A 20,264-nucleotide genomic window follows, 5' to 3' on the forward strand; every position below is an offset into this window, starting at 1 on the left:
GCATTTCTTTTGTGGGCTGAAAATTCAGGCATCAGCATTGCCCACTCACAGCCACAATTTAGTCTAGACACCCTGAAAGAGAGCATCACGTGACGACCTGAAACCGTGGTACTGGGAGTCCCTCTCAGCTCAGCAATGGTGCCTGTCCACCAGAGCAGGCTTTACATGCAAGCTTTGCATAGGGTGAATTTCTGGAAAGCTGAAAAGGAAAGGGTGGCTCTCACAGGTAGCTCAGTCAGCATCACGAGGGTGAAGGGAGGGCAAGGACGTAACCTTGGGGTTTATCTTCAGGGGAAAGGAGGTTTAGAAGAGCCTGTGCACGAAGCATTCCTATTTAACATACAACCGAGAACAGGAAGAGAAGAACACTGTGCTGGCTGAAGCGGTGAGGTGCTTTAGTTGAGTAAGACAGACATCTTTATTTTGTACCTAGCAGAAAGGACATAAGACCAAGGGATGGGGGCACTGATTCAGAGCCAGTCAGTGCCATACTGATGCAGTAGTTCAGGGCCACAGTTAGGGAGCCTCCTATAGCGTTAGCAGACTGGTAGGCTGTGGATGGGTTGCTGGTTTTTCTTTTTTGAATTTATTTACTTGGAGATCTTCCATGCAAGTACGAATAGACCCTGGCTTCTTAACTTGTATGCTTATCTGCTTCTTAACAGGCAGATAAACCTGCAGGTCCATCCATTCATAAATGTGCCGCCTTCTTCTTTCCTCTAATTAGTGTTTAAGAAAATGGTACCTTACAGTATCCAAAAATTCTCTGTGAGGCTTACTGATTGCAGGTTTTGTTCATTCTTGCTCCAGTGAGCACAAATCTGGATTCTCTTTCATCAGAAGCAACCGTCTCCCTGAAAATGTCTCTCTTGAACTCAGTTGTTTTCTATTACTCTTCCACTGTTTGACCCAGTGTAACTGACTGCATGAATAGCAAATAGTTAGGGGAATCTCGGGCTGAATGAACCATTTCCAGAACCATTTTTTTTTTCTTTCTGTCATTTCAAGTTATACACGTCAACTCTGAAAATGTCAAAAAATAGATCAGCTTCCCTGCTGCAGCCATAGCAAGAAAAGCCTCTTGGGTGTGACTGGCTTGTGAATGGGGAGTGGTTCAGGCCCCCGTAATTTGCCACCTGTCCACAGAGCTTGGTGCAGCCAAATAAAGTGCCAGGGTTTTTGGTCTTTTGGAGAAATTGAGCTGAGCCTCAGCAAACTCGTTTCGTATTGCTCACCACATGACTGCTAAATAAAGGCAGCAAATGTGTCATTTGGAGTATTTCCAGCAGAGAGGGAAGTAATGGTATCACTTTCCAGGGCCCTGGTGTGCTCTCCCATGAAACTGCACATGCATTTCTGGTCTCCTGTGACTTCAGAAGAAACCACAAAAGCTTGCTTTCTATGGTGTAGCCAAAAAAATAAAAAGTGCTGGAAGTAAGCATGTTGGTTTGTACTGGTCTTCCAAAGAACTTACGAAGAACCAGCTGCACTGGTAAATAGGCTGGGAAGGGCTGTTTAAAGTACAGCACAGTGCTGCAAAAGAACAGCGCTACAGCTGAGACTAGCTGGATGGTCATTCCTGAAGAGATGCAAAGATGCCTCATAACAATGAAGACGAGAGACCGAGGGCATTGGAAAAACATGTTTGATAGTTTATGGTGTGATTATTCGAGATAGCAGGGTTTGATGAGGTTCCAGCCAGTCTAGTGTTCCTGTGGCAGCTCTTGGAAATTGCCAACCTGCATCGTAGCTGCACTGGAGATCCATAAATATATTGTGTGTCTGACTTACTTGGACATCTACATCTGTAAATAATCCACTCTTAATTACCATTGTGTTCCTTCTGTTATAACAGCTGATGTTGAGACCAGCCCTCCTATGCTCATACTTCTTCCTCTGTTGTCTGTGTCATACTTCCTGCAACTTCTCCACACAGCCTACCAGTTTCTTTCTCTGTGCTCCAGACCTTCCTCATGTCTGTCTCTGGGCTCATCCTTGCAGTTAGCACAGCAAAGCAAATTCTGTTCAATTCCACCCGAGAGTACTGAGGGAGCTGGCGGAGGAGCTCGCCAAGCCACTTTCCATCATCTATCAGCAGTCCTGGTTAACAGGGGAGGTCCCTGATGACTGGAGGCTTGCCAATGTGACGCCCATCTACAAGAAGGGCCGGAAGGAGGACCCGGGGAACTACAGGCCTGTCAGCCTGACCTCGGTGCCGGGGAAGATTATGGAGAGGTTCATATTGAGTGAACTCCACAGGCAAGTACAGGTCAACCAGGGGATCAGACCCAGCCAGCATGGGTTCACGAAAGGCAGGTCCTGCTTGACCAACCTGATCTCCTTCTATGACCTGGTGACCCGCCTGGTAGATGATGGAAAGGCTGTGGATGTCATCTACCTGGACTTTAGCAAAGCTTTTGACACCGTCTCGCGTAATATCCTCCTTGGGAAGCTGGCAGCTCACGGCTTGGACAGGCATACTCTTCGCTGGGTAAAGAACTGGTTGGGTGGCCGAGCCCAGAGAGTTGTGGTAAATGGTGTTAAGTCCAGTTGGCAGCCGGTCACGAGCGGTGTTCCCCAGGGCTCTGTTTTAGGGCCAGTCTTGTTCAATATCTTTATCAATGATCTGGATGAGGGGATCGAGTGTGCCCTCAGTAAGTTTGCAGACGACACCAAATTGGGTGGGAGTGTCGATCTGCTCGAGGGTAGGATGGCCCTGCAGAGGGACCTGGACAGGCTGGACCGATGGGCCGTGGCCAACTGTATGAGGTTCAACAAGGCCAAGTGCCGGGTCCTGCACTTCGGTCACAACAACCCCATGCAACGCTACAGGCTTGGGGAGGAGTGGCTGGAAAGCTGCCTGGCCGAAAAGGATCTGGGGGTGTTGGTAGATAGCCGGCTGAACATGAGCCAGCAGTGTGCCCAGGTGGCCAAGAAGGCCAACAGCATCCTGGCTTGTATCAGGAATGCTGTGGCCAGCAGGAGCAGGGAGGTGATTGTCCCCCTGTACTCGGCGCTGGTGAGGCCGCACCTGGAATACTGTGCCCAGTTTTGGGCCCCTCAATACAAGAAAGACATTGAGGTGCTGGAGCGTGTTCAGAGACGGGCAACAAGGCTGGTGAAGGGTCTGGAGAACAAGTCTTATGAGGAGCGGCTGAGGGAACTGGGGTTGTTCAGCCTGGAGAAGAGGAGGCTGAGGGGAGACCTTATCGCTCTCTACAACTACCTGAAAGGAGGTTGTAGTGAGGTGGGTGTTGGTCTCTTCTCCCAAGTAGCTAGCGATAGGACGAGAGGAAATGGGTTCAAGCTGCGCCAGGGGAGGTTTAGACTGGAAATTAGGAAAAATTTCTTTACGGAAAGGGTGGTCAAGCATTGGAACAGGCTGCCCAGAGAGGTGGTGGAGTCACCATCCCTGGAAGTGTTCAAAAAATGGGTAGATGTGGCACTTCGGGATATGGTTTAGTCTAGTCTGCCCTTGATTGGTTTAGGTGGGCTTGGTAGTGTAGGTTAATGGTTGGACTGGATGATCTTAAAGGTCTTTTCCAACCTACACGATTCTATGATTCTATGAAAAATGTCCCAGTGCCCTGTCCACTCCGCTAGTGCAACACCACATGTTGTTCCCTTCTCTTCTTTCTCCAGAAATACTCATTTTTGGTTCTCCCTGCTTGTCTTGATTCCACACTGCCTTGGCTTAAGCAGCCAGTTTGTGTGTTCTTGGGGAACAGAGGGTGTAAGACAGCAGGCCAGCCAGAAGTTGTTGAATAAAGTAAGGGCCTTTGATTAGGGGGTGGTGAAAGGATGGGGCAGTCTGCACAAGCTACACATGGGAAGCCATGCCTGTAACTTCAGATTTCAGCTGCTGCTTCATTCTGTTTTCAGTGTACAGGCCTCAAAGACTGCATAAATATGCTGTGGCTGTGGATGACCCTGAGAGCAAATTCAGCCCTCAAGCGTGGAAATAATTGAATTGTCTAGAGGGTACAGTGCTGGAGGCTCTTGCTAGTGTAAGCCATGGCAGCCTCACTGAATCCATCCCACAGCCCTCTGCACTCCGTAAAGGGACACTTGTACATGCACTCAGAAGTGACATCACCTTCATTCCCTTCTATCCCCAAACTCCAGCGTGCATGCTCTATTTCTCGACCTAAAGCTAAACATTTAGCTTTAGTTTGAAAGCCTTTTACTATCTTCCTTCTTACCTAAGCAGACTGATAAATTTAGGTTATAGGGGAATTTGCATTAAGTCTCAAAAAGTGGATGTAGTATTTATATCCACTGTTGTTGTTTTGTAGCTGTTTTGTAGCTACAAGACCTTCTGGTGCTCAGATTCATACAGCACAATCCTCAGTTTGCAAAGTTTGCAATGATGCAGTGTATCATCGTGTTGCAATACGCCCTCTATTTGCCTACAGGTAGGTGCTGGTTCTGCTTATTCCTATAATCTAGTGCTCATATCCCCCACCCATTACAAGGCAAATGAACGTGGTCACAGCAAGGTTAGAGTTTTATCCCTACAACACTGGAGTGAGTTTGTTTGGCCATAGTAGCTGAACCCTTAGGAGTGGGGTAGAGTTTCTACCAATGAACATAGTTGAAATACCAAACCCATCCATATCCAGACGAATATTGCTCTTTTTCAAAAGGTCAGTCCTCCACACCTGCCTCGCCAAAAGAGTCTGCATTTTAATGGGATTGAAGAAAGCAGAAGTGCAAGGGATCCTGAGAATTACCCAGCACCTCTGTCTGACTCGAGAGAATCTGCACACTTGTGGCAAAATTCTCTACTGGCCTCTAATAGGAGGGAGGTCTTAAAATGCACAGGCGATATACACATGGCAGCAAAAACTTAGATCTTTCCCCAGTGTCCATCCACACACCTTCCACTCCCCATTCCCACTTTGTATTGCAGTTCTTTTCTCCCATTTCTGGATTGTTTTGGGATTCTGTGCTTCATCCTTTGTCATTTGTCGGTAACTGCTTGAGTGCAATGACAGCATATTCCACATTTTCATCTTCAGGTTTCCTGTGACTCTGTCTTGGTTCAACATTGCAGTAGAGAGGATCCTCAGGGCTGAGTTGGGATTTAAAGTTCAGAGTAACATATTTTAGGTCTTTGTTGTCATCCGTGGGACTTTCCTTTCTTTCAGTGATGTCAAGCTATGAAAAGAAAGGCAAAACACTTGTTAGCATGATTCAGTGCCAGGCCACAGCTGTTATCAAAAGAACAAGATTTTCCCAGGAGGAAAGGAGAAGCCATGTAAAAACTTACGTTCAGTCATGACAGAGGTGGAAGAACAGAAAACTCTTTCCTTCATCACCTCTGCTTGATACAGGTTACAACTTTATCATCTAACCTTGGTTTCTAGTCTTTAAGTAATTTCTCAGAGATTACTGGAATTTGCTTCACTGTGGTTTTTTCCTACTGGAGTTTCCTTACATTAATTACCCCCCCTCTCTCCCCACCTGGGAGCATTCCTCTCTCTGGTGACATTAAATACCATTTCCCCTCCCACTCACAACCAAAGATGAGCACCAAGGTCCTCATCAGATGGGTCAGCCAGCTCCTCACAGACTATTGGTAAGGGATTCAGGTACCATATGGGAAATCTATTGTTTTCCTTACCTGTGCTATGTCCTCTGGTTTGTCAGAGATGTCCTCTGCTTGTGTGGTACCTTTGGAATCAGCCAAAATCAGAGGTTTTAGAAGTAGAGAAGTCCGTAAAATGCCTGGGCATTGCCTGTGCTTCAGGAGTTTTGGGAAAGGCTGTGGGATTGCCTGGTGATAGAAGCAATAGGTATGCCAGTGGGACCCATCTACCCTGAATCTGGTGAACACATTGCTCTCACTTTAATTCTCCTCTAACATGTTAGGAGGCGTCCTGTGCAGAGTCTGGAGGAACACGGGTTTGACTTCTGTGAGAGGAGATCACAGCAAGGAGCCTGCCTTGAGGCTTCCCAGGCTGCACCTGCTTTATCTTCTCCAGGGCACTGTGAGTTGGAAATAAGCTTGCCTGGAGTGGAAAAGTGGTGGCCAGAGAAGGCCCTGTTTAGTACAGACTAGAACACGAGGCATCGCAAGTCTCCACATACCTTTTCTCTTCAGCTGCTTGTGCCACCTGATGCACAGTGTTATCAAGCCGATAAGTGCCAGGATGAACAGGATGCTCAGGGCCCCAGAAAGTAGGATGAAGGTGTTTACATTTGAGCTGAAGCCAGGAGAGCAAAGGAATTAACAGTGTTAGATGGTAGCACAGCATGATGCTGGCACAGCCCGTTACCAAACAGTGACCAAAAAAAAAGGGACAGGAATCACTTTTATGCACTAGCTTTTATGCACTTGGAAGGAGTACAGCAGTGCTATCTTGATTTTTCTACCTGGCTGTGCCTTCTGAGCTTTTCCTAAACTCTCTGGGCTTTAAAAATAAGCCACTGTTCAAAGTTCAGAGCACAATTCCAGGCTCTCTGGAGCAGCTGCTGCCTTTTCCTCCTGTGTTTTGCTTGCACCTGCTGCACTGGAGCTGACGTATGATTGTACTCTTGGGTGCTGCTGTAGTGTTGATGACAGCAGATGTCCAAAGGGGAAGAAAATACTTTACATTTAACAGCCTGGTAAATAGAAGGATAAAATAGCAGCCAAGGACTATTTCACTGTTAAATATCCATGGACAGGAGTGAGCAAAGTCAAGACAGAAAGGCTTAGGGGCAGAATTGGCAGGTTTCAGTTGCTGCAAACAGCACAGCCCAAGTAGATAGGCATGTACATTCCAGAAAGCTGTGATTTGATTTTATCAATCTGCTTCTTCATTTGTAATTACGCTCTGGGCAGGAGCTGGAAGAGGAGAGGCCATCTTTGGTAAGGACACCTGTCATATCTAATTCCTCTGTAAGCAGGAGTCTTCAGAATGCCCAGAGACTGCCTACCCTAGGAAGACAGGCGTATTGTGGACGAAACAGTAATAACCCTTGTCTGTGTTCAAGCTCAGAGACTTTCTCTAGGCCTTACCTCGGTGGTGGGGTGTTGCCAGAAGGGGTTGATTGACTTGTGCCTGCAGTAACTGGCAAAGGTGCTTCAGCCAATACTGCAATCACAAACATGAAGAGAAGAATAATCACTGCTGGGCTGCTTTGCATGTACCAGCTAAACTTCCCCGCCATTGCTATATGGCTATAAATGCGCTCCCGCTCTGACATGCGGCACAGACAGGCTGCCCAGGCTGTAACCCGTGTCATCAAGACTTGCGGGCAGCAGGCAAAGCAAGGTAAGGATCAAAACGTGGGAGGGAGGGAGGGAGGGGGGCAGCGGCAAGGAGCTCAGCAGGAGCCCTGCTCTGTGTGTAGCCACCCAAGGCATGGCAGAAGGAAGTGCTGTAAGTGCAAGCAGATGTGCTCTGTCACAGGTCTTTAAAGTCACAGGTCTTTAAAAGATGGGTTGGGTCTAAAGGTTGTCCTCTCGGCAAGCAAATGGGAAGGTCTTAGTAGTCTTTGAAAGCCAAGGGATGAGTTGCTGTAAAGGGGCAGAACTGGTATCATGAGAGCGAGTGACAGAAACCCCTCTGTGAAGACGACTGAAGCTGCTGTCAGCTAAGAGAGAAGCAACAGAGCCCGTGCATGTGGTTCAGTTCTGGCCGCGGTTGCTATTCCATAGCATGGCTGGTGTGAGAAGATACAGTGGTGTAGGGTTTGGGCAGGCAAACGCGTGCGGATGTGACGCGGGAGGTGGTGTAAGCTCGGCAGTGCCGAGACTAGAGGGAGAGAGCAGGAAAGTGAGCCTGGAATCTCCAACCGACCACGTTTTCCTACAGGTCAGTACTCACCTGGAGAGCCCACAATATTGAGCGTAACCTCCACCATTCGGAAAAGCGAATGTTGTTCATAAAGCGCACACCAGTACACACCGGAGTCCTCTGTCTGCAGTTTCTCCAAGGTGACGGTGACAATCCTCTGCCGGGTGTCGTCCTGGATCGTGACTCTGCCTTGCTGCGCTGTCCTGAGGTACCCTGAGGTGCTCGACTTCGTGTTGACCAGCACGGTACATGCTTGTGTAGCTCCCAGTTTGCACCAGGCTTTGCTCACAGCCCCATAGTGGGGGTCACTGTACGGACACTGGACAGAGACATTGCCTGACTGCTCGGCTGTGTGTTGTTGGGTCCCTGGAAAACAGCCGGCATGTTTGGTGAGATCCCAAAGCAGGCACAGTGGCACCCCTTCCCCATTGCTGGAATACATGCTGTGGGCTGGTGCTCCCTGGATGTCCTTGTACCTCCAGAGAGGAGGAGCAGCAGGGGACGGGAGCCAGATTACTCGTGCAGAGGTGAGCCAGAAATCGGGTGGGGTCCTGTCCCCTTCCTTGGGTTCCCGCAGGGACCGCGTGCTCACAGGCGCTCAGCCTGAAGGGTCTGGGAGGCAAGGACCAGGGAGGGGTGGCAGCTGCGGGGCCAGAGCAAGAGCAATGCCTGGCGTGGGGGAGCTCTCCAGCAGCGCCCAGCGTGGGCCAGCCGAGTGCTGCGCTGGGGAAGCTGCTCCTGGGGCCCCTGGAGCGGCCCTGTGGGAAGCAGCTGTGGCGAGTGGCCCCGGTGTGGGAGCTCACAGGAACCTCCCCTGAGTCTCTGCTGGGAGCAGACGGGGCGCGAAGGGCCAGGCCTGAGCTTTGGCTCCGCGGGCCCAAGGGGCAGCCGCCAGCGTGTCCGCCGGAGACGGGCAGGCAGGGAGAGACGGGTGTCAGCTGTGCGGCAGCAGCGCTGGGCTTCTCCGTGGTGTGGCGTGGGACGGGAGGGAGAACAGGCAGGGGAGGTGGGGCCGAAATCTGCCAACACCCACACCTGGCTGCCGGTAGGTACTCACTCTTGGACACGGTGAGCTTGACCTTCTTTATCTGGGTATAACGGGAGCCTCTGTAGAGTGCACACCAGTACACACCGGTGTCCTGGGCCTGCAGCTTCTCCATGGTAATGGTGACAGTCCTGCGCTGGGTGTAATCCTTGATCAAGGTTCTGGCTTCCAGATCTTTGCTGTCACGCCACATTGGAGTGTAATCTGTCCTCGCCACGATGTTACACGAATTGTGATCTCCTCGACACCAAGCTTTTGTCTCTGTGCTGTACCCCAGGGTGCTGTACGGGCACTGCACAGAGACACTGTCCAACTCCCACTTGCGCAGCTCTGCAGAACAGCACATGTGGTCACTGACCCGCGAGCGGTGGGCACGTGGGCGTCTGCCCCCCGGGCTGAGCTGGGCCCCTGGGCCAAACTCTGCCCTGGGCAAGTCCCTCATGGACGGCCCGTCAGTCAGGCAGGGGTGAGGTAGGGCAGGAGAAGAGGGAGCCGAGAGCCTGCAGGGCCGGGTGGGTCTGTGGGGCTCCTTCAGACCGTGCTTGTGTGAGCGGGGAAGGTGGGGAGCGAGGCTGGGGAGGGTGGGGGGCTGTGGGGGTCGGGGCAGCGCTCAGCTGTGTGGGTGAGGGGGAACGGAGCGGGGGAAGGAATGATGTTGCTCCCTGACAGGACGTGGGTTTGTGTGGGGAAAAGGGTACTCACCCTTGAAAACTTTCAGTGAGATCGTCTGTAGTGTAATATACCCATGACTGGAAAGGTAAGCACAGTAGTATGTGCCCGAGTCCTCTGCCTGGACGTTGGTCATGGTAATGTACACGGCCCCATGCCTTGCGTCATCCTGTATCGTAACTTTCCCATTTGTGGCCCGGGTTATGTATGGGTGTTCTGTTGGTTTGGGCGTCTCCACTAAGAGCTTGTATCGTCCCCCTCTCATGACCCACCAGGATTTCTGCTGGTGGTGATCAGTCTCTGCTGTGTAAGGACACTGGATAGACAGAGTGCTTCCTTCGAATCCGCTCTCCTCGGCGTCAGGTGTTTGGGCTTGGAGACCTGTAAATGTGAGATGTGGTGAGGGAGAGGGGAGCTGACGCAGGGCTGCCCACAGCCTCCCGCCGGACGTGGGCAAACTCTGCCTCTGACCTTCCTCCATGGGCACTTGAGCTCCGCACTGAGATCCATTCCCCCCGCTAAATTCACCTGCTTGGAAATGGGAAGGTTGATTTGTGGTGAGCGGTGCTGAGATTTGAGGTGGGACCACAACTGTGATTTAAAACCCAGTATCTTTGATTGAAAACCCACAGAGATGTGGGCGTAGAGGTGTTGGACCTTGAACCCTAAATGGAGCCGTGCGTGGCGCACCGTTTGGAGCTGCCCCCGCAGCCCACCCCGTTGTTACCGCCCCTTGCACGGGCGCAGTGGAGACCGACCCCTCCCCACGCAGGGGCTGGCAGTGGTGGGGCTCAGCCGCCCCTCGGGAGCCGGGTGGCCGTTTGTAGGGATGTGGGGCCGGGCCAGAGGGAAGGGGCCAGGGCAGCGTGTGTGCTGGGGGTGAAAGGCTCAACGCGTGGCTGGCCTGAGCTTGCCCCCAGCAGCCTGCAGCTCCTCCATGCGGCATCCTCTGAGGGTGCCCAGCGAGGCAGGGGCGCGAGGCTGTGCTGGGTGCAGGGCTGTGCCGGCCCCCCCACATAGGCAGTGCCTGCTCTGAAGGGTTTATCCATTGGCCCTGAGAGGTCCTGGGGAAGAGCTGGAGGAAAGACGGCCATTGCTGGGGGGACGAAGAGAGTGGGGGAGAGGCGCGAGGCCCGCCTAGGGGCAGCTCTGCCTAGAGCGCGTCTGTGCCAGGCAGCCGGGGCCGAGCGCTCTGCACGCACAGCCCCACTCGGTCGGGCACTGAGAGACGGACGAGCCTTTGGGGAGGGAAGCAAGGAGCTGGCGACCGTCCTGCCTCGGTTACCCAACCTACCACCTGCTGAAAGCTTTGTGGCTGCTGCTGGGGAGGCGGGCGGGTGCCCGCGGACAGCTCTGTCCTGACCCAGGACTGCAGTCGGAGGAGCCGAGCGCGGCTAGGCAGCGCGATGGGAAATGGTGACTGGGGGAGGTGCTGGGGCTGCTTTGGAGGCTGCAGCTCTCTGCTCCCAGGGTGGTTTGGCCTGAGAGCCTGGAGGAGCCAGATGTGCGGCGGTGGGAATTGGGGCTGCCCCTTCCCTCCCCATCCCTGCCGCAAGTTGCCCGGCTCAGAGCCCGTCCGGCGTTGGATTCCCCCTGACTGTTGATCTCCGCGGGCAGCGGGAGGTGGGAAGGGGTCCCACTGCGCCTGGGTGCGTGGGAAGCCTGAGGCATGCCCAGCCCTTCTCTTACCTGGGAAGCAGAGCGGCAGCAGGAGGAGGACTCTCAGCTCCATGGCCGTCCTCAAGCCCAGGGAAGGGGCATTGCTGGGGGCTGCCCAAGGCGTCCCGTTCAAAAGTGTCTGCCTTGCGAGCCCTCCCGCATCGCAGTGACGCTGCTGGAGGAAGCGCCAGAGGTCTTGCTTTCCAACGGAAACCCTTCACCACGTTTTGCAACGAGACTGATATTAAGATAATTTCAGGGTGCTTTTGGGGAAGTGGCCGAGAGCAGAACTCGGCTCGTCCTGATGGCAAAGGCCCTTTGCTGCTCTCGCCTGGCCGTTGTCACGCTCTGCCCTCATGCCGGTGGCAGCGGGGCACTGCTTTGGCTGTCCCGAGCCGTGGGAGATGGAGCAGGACCTTTGCCTTGGCCTAGCCCTTCTTCTGGTGTTACCATAAAAGCCAGTTTAAAAAGCAAGAACTTTTTAAAACTTTAGGACTTTTAACTTTTGAAAGCAAGAACTCTATAAGACTTATTTTGGAGCTTTAGAAAGCAGGCATTCTTCATTTACGGCGCCGGATGCAGGGGGGGATACTTCCGCCTAACATGCATACCACGCAACCAAAGACATGCAATTTATGTAGGACAGAAATATACGTATTCACCATATTTCTTGGGAAAGTTGGTCTTAGGATAATGAATTCCCGTAACTGATTTACATATTCTCTCCCCAGGTGCGCATGCTCAGTGATTTGGGTCGGTGGTCCCTGGGGGTCCCTAGGGGTCTTTGTAGAGGGGTCTTCCAGTGTCCTTTCCATGACCTCCGTCCAGATCCTGTTCCCATACGTAGTCATGAGTTGGCTCACTGAGCAGCTTATCACAGCTTTGCTACAAGACGTGCTAGTCCTAAGTGGTTTCTCTGCACTTATCTTGGGTGATGGTGCTCCTAGTTCCTCTAAACTTGGTGTTTGCTGGTTCTTAACGAACTCGTTCAAGGTTTGTTAATCTTACAGTACAGCGATACCGCTTCAAAGAATCTTAAGCAAGTCCGCAGTTTCTCTCCACTGAGAGTTCAAGTCACAGGCCGAACTTTTGATGCAAAAGTATAGGTCTTACATTCTGTATCACTGGGCTCCCAAGGTGTCCTGTACCCGGCCCCTCGCTGGAAAGCCTCCTCAAAGCCGGGGTCAGTGCGTCCAGGGCTGCGTCTGCACGGACCCTCCCGCGGGCTGTGCCGTTTGTGATCCCCGATCTCCCCCACCCCACCCCACCGCCAGCCAGGCCCCTTGAGCCCTGTGCTCTGCCATGCACAGAGCCCTGGCGGTGCCTACCCCCGGACTGCCCAGCTGGAGAAACCAGAGCAGAGCCGCTTGGCTTTTGCACGTTTTATTTACCGTGGGGCAGCCTCGCAGAGCCCTGGTGCAGGGGCCCGTGGGGAAGCCGAGAGGGTTTGCTGGTCTCCGTGGGAAGTGCGGGTGCTGCGGGCTGAGACCCTGCTCTGTTGCACTGGCGGGGCTGCTCCCAGGTGGGCCTTGGCAATACAGGAGTGCTGGTGGCAGAGCCCAGCCAGGCTGCGAGGGCAGCTCCCGGCAGCGGATGGTGGCCACGGGCTCCTCCAGCCTGCCCCTCTGCTCTGCTGGTCAAAAGGAGAGGAGGAGGTGAGGCTGCCGGCTGGGCTGGAGGTGGGAAGAGCAGAAAGAGGAGGAAGAAAGAGAGCATTAACTGAGGCAATAGGAAGCTGTTCCTTCCCTCTCTCGAGGTCCCTTTTGACTTTGCTGTATTGCACGCGGGAAGATAGCTAAGGGCTGGCCTCAGGTGAGGCTGGCAAGGTGGCGGCGGGTGGCAGCTTGTGCTCTGGCTTGCTGGAACAGACTTCTTCGACCTGGGGCACAGAGCTGCCTTTGGCACAGGGTGTCACGTGAGCTCTTCTCGGAGCCTGCTCCTCGCCTGGTATCTCCTGCCCTGGACGGGAAGAGGGAAGAGCCTTTCATGAAACGTCTGTTAGCCCGGATGTGTTCGTACTTCAGTCCAGCAAGGGGAAAAGGCGGCTAGTGTTTCCTCACGGGGGTAAACGCTTCCTGTGCCTTGCAGAATTCTAGGAACTTGCAGGGACTGGGGACAGATCGCCTGGTCATACAGACGGCCCCCTGAGCCTTGTGAAAGGGAGGCTTTATATGTTTGGAGATACTTGGGCTGCGGGGGAGGTTTCTTCTCTTAAGCAAAATGTTTCCTTGTGAGTAAGACCAGGAGGGAAATTCACCCCAGAGTGGTTGGTGCTGAGCCACAGAGGGAGAGAAGCTAATACCCTGCCTGCTTTTAGACTGTGTGGGATTTCAACTACCTCGGGGTAGAAAGTGATGTGCTGCGTCAGCACTGCCAGCCAAGAGCGGTGTAGTGGCAGGAGCTGCTTGTGAGAAAATCAAGTGACATAGGGAAAAAGAGGGGAAACCTGCCTCTGTATAGCACAGGCTTTTTTCCCCAAGGCTCTTCACCTCTCTCTTCCTTTTCCTTTTCTTATCACTGTGCTCAGGGGCAGCGTCTCAGTGTGTCTGTTGGTGTCTGTGTCCGGTCTCACTCTATTTCATTGCTTCTCTGAACGGGACTCAATTACGCGAGCTTGCCCCACTGGAAAGGCTTTGGTGAGAAGTGACTTGCTCTGGTTTTGGCTAAAAGCCCACAGGACTTGCATCCCCACCAGGCAGGTGGTTCCCCTCGTAGAGATGACTTGTTCTTTCGCACTGTGATTTTGTGACTTACTATCATTTAGATGCCTTCACTGTGCAGTTCCTCATCCACCCCCTCGTGAGGAACACTAGGATCATTATTGCCAGGATCTTGCTGGTCACGAGACCAATGACAAACCAAAGGATGATCTGCAACCTAGAAGAAAATAAAACAAAAACCAAAAAAACCCAAACCAAAACAACTTAAGAAACCCACAAGAGCAGCAAAATGGATGCAGAGAGATGGAGGAGTCCCCCATGAAGGGTAAGGATTTCATAGAACATGAGCGCTTTCTTCATCCATAAGGGGAATCCATCAGGAATTAGTATTTAAGGGAGACTCAAAGGAATTTAAAAAGCAAGGTAAATCTGTCCCAAGCATAATTCTACAGATGGCAGTTTAGCGTTATGAAAGACTTAGCTCTCCAAACCATGGGGACTTGGATAGTGCAGATTGCTTTTGAGATATCTTCCCCACATAGAAAACTCCTGAAAGGAGCAAATTTAACAGTTACTATCAATGAAGCAGACGGAGAAGTGGAAAGAGTGCGGAGATTTGTACGCAGAATGTCAGATGTGTGAAGGCTTATTGCTCCGTGGTATCATGATGCAAGGAGGATGTAAGAAGATGTTAACTATGCCATAAATAAAGCAAAAGAGCTACAGGTCCTCCTGTTCTAGAGGCCTAGGTTCCCAGTAAGGATCAAGAGACTTTTCTTTTTCCAGTTTGAATTTATTACATTTCAAATTTTTGGTCTTGTATTTTCTCCTTTGTTTTCATCTTAGGAGGAGGTACAGAGACACCCAGCTGTGTCCTCCACCTGGTGATGTTTCTGGGATAGGATCTTTGCAGCCATGTGCATTTCTTTTGCCATGTGCAGTGAAATTACATGTTTTCCAATCTTTTCTGCTTGCTACTTTCTAGGTTGAGAAATGTTTTTTCTTTGCCCCAGAACATCACAGCCTCTTCGTCACTTTTTGGTGAAGGACTTTCTCAAGTAGTTTTGCATCTGTGAGATCTATTAGATTAGCAAATTCCCTCTTACTTGTTTGCTGATAAAGGAAGGGGATTGTTTTGTCACCTAGGGAAAGAGAAGACAGAACCTGCCCTTTTCTACCTTCTAGTGTTCAGACTGGCCTGTGCTGCCCCTTTCACCTGGCAGCAAGGGACAGCTCACCTGTTTTCTTTTATTTCTTCCTCAGTACTGATAGTTATTTCAGTGGAGTTAGAGGGAATCGTTGCAGAAGTGGAAGGGAAGATGTCTCGTGTTTCACCTGCAAGTAAAATACATGCAGAGAAAAGCTTGACCCTTGGCAGTGAGAGGAGACAAAGCAAAACCGAATGGCCAGTCAGGTGTGCAGCTGCTGAGGTGGTATATCGACAGCAATGTCTCTACAGGCACGACTGAAGTGATTTTAAGTAAAGGGGGAACAACACGAGGCAGTAAAAACTCTTGTCTGTGTTCAAGCTCAGAGACTTTCTCTAGGCCTTACATGGGTGGTGGGGTGTTGCCAGAAGGGGTTGATTGACTTGTGCCTGCAGTAACTGGCAAAGGTGCTTCAGCCAATACTGCAATCACAAGCATGAAGAGAAGAATAATCACTGCCGGGCTGCTTTGCACGTACCAGCTAAATTTCCCCACCATTGCTATATGGCTGTAAGTGCGCTCCCACTCTGACACGCGGCACAGACAGGCTGCCCAGGCTGTAACCCGTGTCATCAAGACTTGCGGGCAGCAGGCAAAGCAAGGTAAGGATCAAAACGTGGGAGGGAGGGAGGGAGGGGGGCAGCGGCAAGGAGCTCAGCAGGAGCCCTGCTCTGTGTGTAGCCACCCCAAGGCATGGCAGAAGGAAGTGCTGTAAGTGCAAGCAGATGTGCTCTGTCACAGGTCTTTAAAGTCACAGGTCTTTAAAAGATGGGTTGGGTCTAAAGGTTGTCCTCTCGGCAAGCAAATGGGAAGGTCTTAGTAGTCTTTGAAAGCCAAGGGATGAGTTGCTGTAAAGGGGCAGAACTGGTATCATGAGAGCGAGTGACAGAAACCCCTCTGTGAAGACGACTGAAGCTGCTGTCAGCTAAGAGAGAAGCAACAGAGCCCGTGCATGTGGTTCAGTTCTGGCCGCGGTTGCTATTCCATAGCATGGCTGGTGTGAGAAGATACAGTGGTGTAGGGTTTGGGCAGGCAAACGCGTGCGGATGTGACGCGGGAGGTGGTGTAAGCTCGGCAGTGCCGAGACTAGAGGGAGAGAGCAGGAAAGTGAGCCTGGAATCTCCAACCGACCACGTTTTCCTACAGGTCAGTACTCACCTGGAGAGCCCACAATATTGAGCGTAACCTCCACCATTCGGAAAAGCGAATGTTGTTCATAAAGCGCACACCAGTACACACCGGAGTCCTCTGTCTGCAGTTTCTCCAAGGTGACGGTGACAATCCCCTGCCGGGTGTCGTCCTGGATCGTGACTCTGCCTTGCTGCGCTGTCCTGAGGTACCCTGAGGTGCTCGACTTCGTGTTGACCAGCACGGTACATGCTTGTGTAGCTCCCAGTTTGCACCAGGCTTTGCTCACAGCCCCATAGTGGGGGTCACTGTACGGACACTGGACAGAGACATTGCCTGACTGCTCGGCTGTGTGTTGTTGGGTCCCTGGAAAACAGCCGGCATGTTTGGTGAGATCCCAAAGCAGGCACAGTGGCACCCCTTCCCCATTGCTGGAATACATGCTGTGGGCTGGTGCTCCCTGGATGTCCTTGTACCTCCAGAGAGGAGGAGCAGCAGGGGACGGGAGCCAGATTACTCGTGCAGAGGTGAGCCAGAAATCGGGTGGGGTCCTGTCCCCTTCCTTGGGTTCCCGCAGGGACCGCGTGCTCACAGGCGCTCAGCCTGAAGGGTCTGGGAGGCAAGGACCAGGGAGGGGTGGCAGCTGCGGGGCCAGAGCAAGAGCAATGCCTGGCGTGGGGGAGCTCTCCAGCAGCGCCCAGCGTGGGCCAGCCGAGTGCTGCGCTGGGGAAGCTGCTCCTGGGGCCCCTGGAGCGGCCCTGTGGGAAGCAGCTGTGGCGAGTGGCCCCGGTGTGGGAGCTCACGGGAACCTCCCCTGAGTCTCTGCTGGGAGCAGACGGGGCGCGAAGGGCCAGGCCTGAGCTTTGGCTCCGCGGGCCCAAGGGGCAGCCGCCAGCGTGTCCGCCGGAGACGGGCAGGCAGGGAGAGACGGGTGTCAGCTGTGCGGCAGCAGCGCTGGGCTTCTCCGTGGTGTGGCGTGGGACGGGAGGGAGAACAGGCAGGGGAGGTGGGGCCGAAATCTGCCAACACCCACACCTGGCTGCCGGTAGGTACTCACTCTTGGACACGGTGAGCTTGACCTTCTTTATCTGGGTATAACGGGAGCCTCTGTAGAGTGCACACCAGTACACACCGGTGTCCTGGGCCTGCAGCTTCTCCATGGTAATGGTGACAGTCCTGCGCTGGGTGTAATCCTTGATCAAGGTTCTGGCTTCCAGATCTTTGCTGTCACGCCACGTTGGAGTGTAATCTGTCCTCGCCACGATGTTACACGAATTGTGATCTCCTCGACACCAAGCTTTTGTCTCTGTGCTGTACCCCAGGGTGCTGTACGGGCACTGCACAGAGACACTGTCCAACTCCCACTTGCGCAGCTCTGCAGAACAGCACATGTGGTCACTGACCCGCGAGCGGTGGGCACGTGGGCGTCTGCCCCCCGGGCTGAGCTGGGCCCCTGGGCCAAACTCTGCCCTGGGCAAGTCCCTCATGGACGGCCCGTCAGTCAGGCAGGGGTGAGGTAGGGCAGGAGAAGAGGGAGCCGAGAGCCTGCAGGGCCGGGTGGGTCTGTGGGGCTCCTTCAGACCGTGCTTGTGTGAGCGGGGAAGGTGGGGAGCGAGGCTGGGGAGGGTGGGGGGCTGTGGGGGTCGGGGCAGCGCTCAGCTGTGTGGGTGAGGGGGAACGGAGCGGGGGAAGGAATGATGTTGCTCCCTGACAGGACGTGGGTTTGTGTGGGGAAAAGGGTACTCACCCTTGAAAACTTTCAGTGAGATCGTCTGTAGTGTAATATACCCATGACTGGAAAGGTAAGCACAGTAGTATGTGCCCGAGTCCTCTGCCTGGACGTTGGTCATGGTAATGTACACGGCCCCATGCCTTGCGTCATCCTGTATCGTAACTTTCCCATTTGTGGCCCGGGTTATGTATGGGTGTTCTGTTGGTTTGGGCGTCTCCACTAAGAGCTTGTATCGTCCCCCTCTCATGACCCACCAGGATTTCTGCTGGTGGTGATCAGTCTCTGCTGTGTAAGGACACTGGATAGACAGAGTGCTTCCTTCAAATCCGCTCTCCTCGGCGTCAGGTGTTTGGGCTTGGAGACCTGTAAATGTGAGATGTGGTGAGGGAGAGGGGAGCTGACGCAGGGCTGCCCACAGCCTCCCGCCGGACGTGGGCAAACTCTGCCTCTGACCTTCCTCCATGGGCACTTGAGCTCCGCACTGAGATCCATTCCCCCCGCTAAATTCACCTGCTTGGAAATGGGAAGGTTGATTTGTGGTGAGCGGTGCTGAGATTTGAGGTGGGACCACAACTGTGATTTAAAACCCAGTATCTTTGATTGAAAACCCACAGAGATGTGGGCGTAGAGGTGTTGGACCTTGAACCCTAAATGGAGCTGTGCGTGGCGCACCGTTTGGAGCTGCCCCCGCAGCCCACCCCGTTGTTACCGCCCCTTGCACGGGCGCAGTGGAGACCGACCCCTCCCCACGCAGGGGCTGGCAGTGGTGGGGCTCAGCCGCCCCTCGGGAGCCGGGTGGCCGTTTGTAGGGATGTGGGGCCGGGCCAGAGGGAAGGGGCCAGGGCAGCGTGTGTGCTGGGGGTGAAAGGCTCAACGCGTGGCTGGCCTGAGCTTGCCCCCAGCAGCCTGCAGCTCCTCCATGCGGCATCCTCTGAGGGTGCCCAGCGAGGCAGGGGCGCGAGGCTGTGCTGGGTGCAGGGCTGTGCCGGCCCCCCCACATAGGCAGTGCCTGCTCTGAAGGGTTTATCCATTGGCCCTGAGAGGTCCTGGGGAAGAGCTGGAGGAAAGACGGCCATTGCTGGGGGGACGAAGAGAGTGGGGGAGAGGCGCGAGGCCCGCCTAGGGGCAGCTCTGCCTAGAGCGCGTCTGTGCCAGGCAGCCGGGGCCGAGCGCTCTGCACGCACAGCCCCACTCGGTCGGGCACTGAGAGACGGACGAGCCTTTGGGGAGGGAAGCAAGGAGCTGGCGACCGTCCTGCCTCGGTTACCCAACCTACCACCTGCTGAAAGCTTTGTGGCTGCTGCTGGGGAGGCGGGCGGGTGCCCGCGGACAGCTCTGTCCTGACCCAGGACTGCAGTCGGAGGAGCCGAGCGCGGCTAGGCAGCGCGATGGGAAATGGTGACTGGGGGAGGTGCTGGGGCTGCTTTGGAGGCTGCAGCTCTCTGCTCCCAGGGTGGTTTGGCCTGAGAGCCTGGAGGAGCCAGATGTGCGGCGGTGGGAATTGGGGCTGCCCCTTCCCTCCCCATCCCTGCCGCAAGTTGCCCGGCTCAGAGCCCGTCCGGCATTGGATTCCCCCGACTGTTGTTCTCCGCGGGCAGCGGGAGGTGGGAAGGGGTCCCACTGCGCCTGGGTGCGTGGGAAGCCTGAGGCATGCCCAGCCCTTCTCTTACCTGGGAAGCAGAGCGGCAGCAGGAGGAGGACTCTCAGCTCCATGGCCGTCCTCAAGCCCAGGGAAGGGGCATTGCTGGGGGCTGCCCAAGGCGTCCCGTTCAAAAGTGTCTGCCTTGCGAGCCCTCCCGCATCGCAGTGACGCTGCTGGAGGAAGCGCCAGAGGTCTTGCTTTCCAACGGAAACCCTTCACCACGTTTTGCAACGAGACTGATATTAAGATAATTTCAGGGTGCTTTTGGGGAAGTGGCCGAGAGCAGAACTCGGCTCGTCCTGATGGCAAAGGCCCTTTGCTGCTCTCGCCTGGCCGTTGTCACGCTCTGCCCTCATGCCGGTGGCAGTGGGGCACTGCTTTGGCTGTCCCGAGCCGTGGGAGATGGAGCAGGACCTTTGCCTTGGCCTAGCCCTTCTCTCTGGGCTCCCAAGGTGTCCTGTACCCGGCCCCTCGCTGGAAAGCCTCCTCAAAGCCGGGGTCAGTGCGTCCAGGGCTGCGTCTGCACGGACCCTCCCGCGGGCTGTGCCGTTTGTGATCCCCGATCTCCCCCACACCAGCCAGGCCCCTTGAGCCCTGTGCTCTGCCATGCACAGAGCCCTGGCGGTGCCTACCCCCGGACTGCCCAGCTGGAGAAACCAGAGCAGAGCCACTTGGCATTTGCACACTACACAGTAATGTCTCCATAGGCACAACTGAGGTGATTTTAAGTACAG

General features: G+C 54.0%; 1 protein-coding gene across 1 annotated transcript; it reads right to left on the minus strand.

Moving 5' to 3' along the window:
* Positions 1–4,728: 4,728 nt before the first annotated feature.
* Positions 4,729–19,629, minus strand: LOC104032709 (polymeric immunoglobulin receptor). The gene is made up of 10 exons (XM_075722553.1): positions 19,559–19,629; positions 17,904–18,251; positions 17,214–17,531; positions 9,535–9,882; positions 8,845–9,162; positions 7,818–8,153; positions 7,007–7,082; positions 6,094–6,224; positions 5,627–5,676; positions 4,729–5,160 (listed from the first exon to the last, which is right to left on the minus strand). The coding sequence occupies exons 1-10, from the start codon at positions 19,599–19,601 to the stop codon at positions 4,954–4,956; spliced, it is 2,175 nt and encodes a 724-aa protein (XP_075578668.1). The 5' UTR covers positions 19,602–19,629; the 3' UTR covers positions 4,729–4,953.
* Positions 19,630–20,264: the final 635 nt, after the last annotated feature.

This window comes from Pelecanus crispus, chromosome 17 (assembly GCF_030463565.1).
Source record: "Pelecanus crispus isolate bPelCri1 chromosome 17, bPelCri1.pri, whole genome shotgun sequence".
NCBI lineage: Eukaryota > Metazoa > Chordata > Aves > Pelecaniformes > Pelecanidae > Pelecanus > Pelecanus crispus.

What these genes read in the sequence shown, in the direction of transcription:
- LOC104032709 (XM_075722553.1), bottom strand. Translation starts at nt 19,601, where the DNA reads ATGGAGCTGAGAGTCCTCCTCCTGCTGCCGCTCTGCTTCCCAG. An exon ending in GCTGCCGCTCTGCTTCCCAG is followed by an intron (nt 18,252 to 19,558) that starts GTAAGAGAAGGG and finishes TCACATTTACAG; the next exon opens with GTCTCCAAGCCCAAACACCT. An exon ending in CAAGCAGCTGAAGAGAAAAG is followed by an intron (nt 5,677 to 6,093) that starts GTATGTGGAGAC and finishes CTGATTCCAAAG; the next exon opens with GTACCACACAAGCAGAGGAC.